The 5,000-nt window shown below is 41.1% G+C and overlaps 1 protein-coding gene across 1 annotated transcript in view; it reads left to right on the top strand.

The window, feature by feature from the left end:
- The window catches only part of nfkb1 (nuclear factor of kappa light polypeptide gene enhancer in B-cells 1), a 60,559-nt gene that overhangs the window by 9,699 nt on the left and 45,860 nt on the right, over positions 1-5,000 (top strand). The window contains exon 5 of the mRNA XM_053324188.1: positions 120-218. Coding sequence (XP_053180163.1) covers positions 120-218 — 99 coding nt within the window. The remainder of the gene's footprint in view (positions 1-119; positions 219-5,000) is intronic.

Raw genomic sequence — 5,000 nt, 5'->3', positions numbered from 1 at the left:
GTTTATTACTGATGCATGTCCAGTCAGTGAGTCAGTGAGTGTGTAACAGTGTGTGTAACAGTGTGTGTAACAGTGTGTGTAACAGTGTGTGTAACAGTGTGTGTGTGTTTGTGTCTCAGCGCGGCTTCAGGTTCAGATACGGCTGTGAAGGTCCGTCACACGGCGGCCTGCCGGGAGCCTCGAGCGAGAAGAACAGGAAGACCTACCCTGCTGTCAAGGTAACACTTCCTGTCTGTCACACAGCGCCAACATACAAGTACTGCAGTATTATAGTGATGTAGTATGCAGTATTACAGTAAAAGTACTGCAGTATTATAGTGATGTAGTATGCAGTATTACAGTAAAAGTACTACAGTATTATAGTGATGTAGTATGCAGTATTACAGTAAAAGTACTGCAGTATTATAGTGATGTAGTATGCAGTATTACAGTAAAAGTACTGCAGTATTATGAGTGACGTAGTATGCAGTATTACAGTAAAAGTACTGCAGTATTATAGTGATGTAGTATGCAGTATTACAGTAAAAGTACTGCAGTATTATAGTGATGTAGTATGCAGTATTACAGTAAAAGTACTGCAGTATTATAGTGATGTAGTATGCAGTATTACAGTAAAAGTACTGCAGTATTATAGTGATGTAGTATGCAGTATTACAGTAAAAGTACTGCAGTATTATAGTGATGTAGTATGCAGTATTACAGTAAAAGTACTGCAGTATTATAGTGATGTAGTATGCAGTATTACAGTAAAAGTACTGCAGTATTATGAGTGATGTAGTATGCAGTATTACAGTAAAAGTACTGCAGTATTATAGTGATGTAGTATGCAGTATTACAGTAAAAGTACTGCAGTATTATAGTGATGTAGTATGCAGTATTACAGTTAAAGTACTGCAGTATTATAGTGATGTAGTATGCAGTATTACAGTAAAAGTACTGCAGTATTATAGTGATGTAGTATGCAGTATTACAGTAAAAGTACTGCAGTATTACAGTAAAAGTACTGCAGTATTATAGTGATGTAGTATGCAGTATTACAGTAAAAGTACTGCAGTATTATAGTGATGTAGTATGCAGTATTACAGTAAAAGTACTGCAGTATTATAGTGATGTAGTATGCAGTATTACAGTAAAAGTACTGCAGTATTATAGTGATGTAGTATGCAGTATTACAGTAAAAGTACTGCAGTATTATAGTGATGTAGTATGCAGTATTACAGTAAAAGTACTGCAGTATTATAGTGATGTAGTATGCAGTATTACAGTAAAAGTACTGCAGTATTATAGTGATGTAGTATGCAGTATTACAGTAAAAGTACTGCAGTATTATAGTGATGTAGTATGCAGTATTACAGTAAAAGTGGTGGAGGTGGAGTTATGAAGCAGATTAATTTAACAACGTGATTCCAGTGAAGTGATCTATAAATAAAGTCCAGGAAGTGACAGAAAGCATCAGATACCACAGAAGAAGAATGACTTCTGCTTGACTTCATTCTGCTGCTGCCGAGCGTCGCCCAGGAAACGAGAGACTCTGCGTGTGAAAGTTAATCTTTGTGGTTTTTCTCAGAATGACCTCAGATGATAAGATACGGACCCCCTCACTCTCACCCTGCTGCAGCTGAGAGGTGTCGTCTGGAAGTCTGACTGGTTTTATGTTTAATGAGGCGACGCTCCGGTTCTTCAGGAATTTTTTAAGAGGGCGGGATTTATAAAGATGACCGTCACTGATTGGTCGAAACACTCTGCAGCTGCTTCAACTTGTTCTTCATTTCATTCATAAAACAGGAAAAAAGTCAATTAATTAATTATTTATCAGCCATTAAATTAATCACCAACTATTCTGATTATAATGAATCATTTTCACACAAGATATAAAGTTTAAATTCTCTGATTCAGCTTCTTAAATGTGAAGATTTAATGTGTCTTTAGTCTCTGTGACAGTAAACTGAGGAAGGAACAAAGGTAGGAGGGAGGGAGGAAGCAAGAAAGGAGGGAGGGAGGAAGGAAGGGAGGAAGGAAGGATGGAGGAAAAAAGTACATAAGGAAGGAAGGTAGGAGGGAGGGAGGGAGGAAAGAAGGTAGGAGGGTGGGAGGGAGGGAGGGAGGAAGGAAGGAAAGAAGGTAAGGAGGGAGGAGGGAGGGAGGAAAGAAGGTAGGAGGGAGGGAGGAAGGAAGGAAGGGAAAGAAAGAAGGAAGGCAGAAGGGAGGAAGGAAGGAAGGAAGGGAAAGAAAGAAGGAAGGGAGGAAGGAAGGAAGGAGGAAGGAAGGGAGGAAGGGAGGAAAGAAGGAAGGAAGGGAGGAAAGAAAGAAGGAAAGGAGGAAGGAACAAAGGTAGGAGGGAGGGAGGAAACAAGAAAGTAGGGAGGGAGGGAGGAAGGAAGGAATGAAGGGAAAAGAAAGAAGGAAGGCAGGAGGGAGGAAGGAAGGAAGAGAGGAGGAAGGGAGGAAAGGAGGGAGGGAGGGAGGAAGGAAGGGAGGAAAGAAGGAAGGTAGGAGGGAGGAAGGAAGGAAAGAAGGTAGGAGGGTGGGAGGGAGGAAGGAAGGAAAGAAGGTAGGAGGGAGGGAGGGAGGAAAGAGAGGAAGGTAGGGGGGAGGAACGAAAGAAGAAGAAGAAGAAGGAGAGAGGAAGGAAGGAAGGAAGGAAGGAAGGAAGGAAGGAAGGAAGGAAGGAAGGAAGGAACAGTCAAAACAGACGGGTCAATTTGACCCGGGAGGACGACAGGCTTCCTTCTTTCAGCAGATGGAGCAGATAGATATCACATCGACTGTAACTGTGACTTTAAATCTGATTAATGAAGCAATAGTTCCCTAAACTGAGCTCCAGCACATTTATTAACCCTTTATAGGACACTCATTGAAAGGAAGGAAGGAAGGGAGGAAGGAAGGAAGGAGTGAGGAAGGGAAGGAAGGAGTGAGGAAGGAAAGGAAGGAAGGAGGAAAGAAGTGGAAGGAAGGAAGGAAGGAAGGAAGGTAGGTAGGGGGGAGGAAAGAAAGAGAGAAGGAGGGAGGGAGGAAGGGAATAAAGAAGGAAGGAAGAAGGAAAGAAGGAAGGGAGGAGAGAGGGAGGGAGGGAGGAAGGACAGATGGAAGGAAGGAAAGGAAGGAAGGACGGAGGAAATAAGGAATGAGGGAGGGAGAAAGGAAAAGAGGAAGGGAAGAAAGAAGGAAGGAAGGAAGGATATTTTGAGATATTTACAGAAGTTACCAAATATAATTATTTGCCCAATAAAGGGTTAAAGGGAGGAAGGAAGGAAAGGGAAGGAAGGAAGGAAGGAAGGAAGGATATATAAAGGGTTAAAGGACCAGAAACAAAGTATTTATGGAGAGCTTTATGAATGTGAGGGATCATTTGGAGCAGCTGGTGTTCAGACTGTTGTGGTTTCTGATGTCAGATTTTAATCACGGTCAGAAATCAGAAACTTGAGGTGAACTCTTTATGTTGAACTCTTAAATGTCTCGTGACTGTCAGACTGGCCTGAACGCTTCACTGCTGGCGTTTGGTTTTTTTTTCTACCTCATTGCACATGCCCTTAAATGACTGTCCCTTCTGTAGCTGTGGTTGCTAAGGCGGTTGCTAAGGTGTTTCCGTGTCTTGCTGTTGATTGATATGATCTTGTTTGTACACATACATCAGCTGCTCACGTGTTCATAAACAACCAGTCCGTTCAGTGGCTGTGGTTGCTAAGGCGGTTGCTAAGGTGGATGCCAAGGCGGATGTTAAACTGGTTGCTAAACTGGATGTTAAGATGGTTACTAAGGTGGATGTTAAGGTGGATGTCAAGCTGGTTGCTAAGGCAGTTGCTAAGGCGGTTTCTAAACTGGATGTTAAGCTGGTTGCTTAAGTGGATGTCAAGCTGGTTGCTAAGGCGGTTTCTAAGCTGGTTGCTAAGGTGGATGTTAAGCTGGTTGCTAAGGCGGATGTTAAGCTGGTTGCTAAACTGGTTGCTAAGGCGGATATTAAGATGGTTGCTAAGGCGGATATTAAGCTGGTTGCTAAGGCGGATATTAAGCTGGTTGCTAAGGCGGATGTCAAGCTGGTTGCTAAGCTGGTTGCTGAGGCGGATGTTAAGCTGGTTGCTAAACTGGTTGCTAAGGTGGATATTAAGGCGGTTGCTAAGGCGGTTGCTAAGGCGGTTGCTAAGGCGTTTCCACTCCAACATGTACGGATGTGTTTTGAGAAGTTGAACATTTGGAGTAAAGAAGTGAAATCCTGAAGCTATAGTTAGTTTATGTAGAATAATTTATTTATATATATGTAAATGATGTGCAGATAGCGTTACACACTAGTTACACACACACACACACACACACACACACACACACACACACACGTGATGGAAACACAGATAAGAAACGAGCGAAACGCCTCAAAGTTATTTTAAAAAACTAGAAGTGAAGGATGATGATGTCGTGTGTTTTAAAGACTCACACTGAGGGAAGAAAGTAGAGTTTTAATTCAGTCTGAGTTAAAACAGTTTGACATCAGTTTATAGAATATAATATAAAGTTTTATTATCATTATATTTAACATATAATGAGATTAAAGGTGCAGCTACATTAGTGCTTTAAAGACACACATATGGAAGTATTTCTGTACCATCTGAGTTTAAATATGAATTATTTTTGAAAACTGAATATTTTGAGACAACAGGTTTTTTTTATTTAGGCTGCTAGAAATTTGATGTTTTTTAAAATTCAAAGTCTGATTTTGATACTGAAAAATTTTAAATCTTAGAAATTGATATTCAAACTCAGATGGCACAGAAATACTTCCACACACACACACACACACACACACACACACACACACACACACACACACACACACACACACACACACACACACACACACACACACACACACACAGTGAACATAGACGATGGTTGCTTCATGTGGAGGGAAGCAGCGGTTTAGAGGATTAGAGTGAGTTCAGGTTTTAATCTGTTGTGACTTCAGATTATCTTTAATTTACACTTTTGTTCTTCAGATGTGATGCAAA

The sequence above is a fragment of the Scomber japonicus genome, chromosome 8, assembly GCF_027409825.1.
Source record: "Scomber japonicus isolate fScoJap1 chromosome 8, fScoJap1.pri, whole genome shotgun sequence".
NCBI classification, from domain to species: Eukaryota; Metazoa; Chordata; class Actinopteri; order Scombriformes; family Scombridae; genus Scomber; species Scomber japonicus.
Note: the sequence above shows the minus strand (reverse complement) of the source record. Positions and strands in the feature narration are given on the sequence as shown.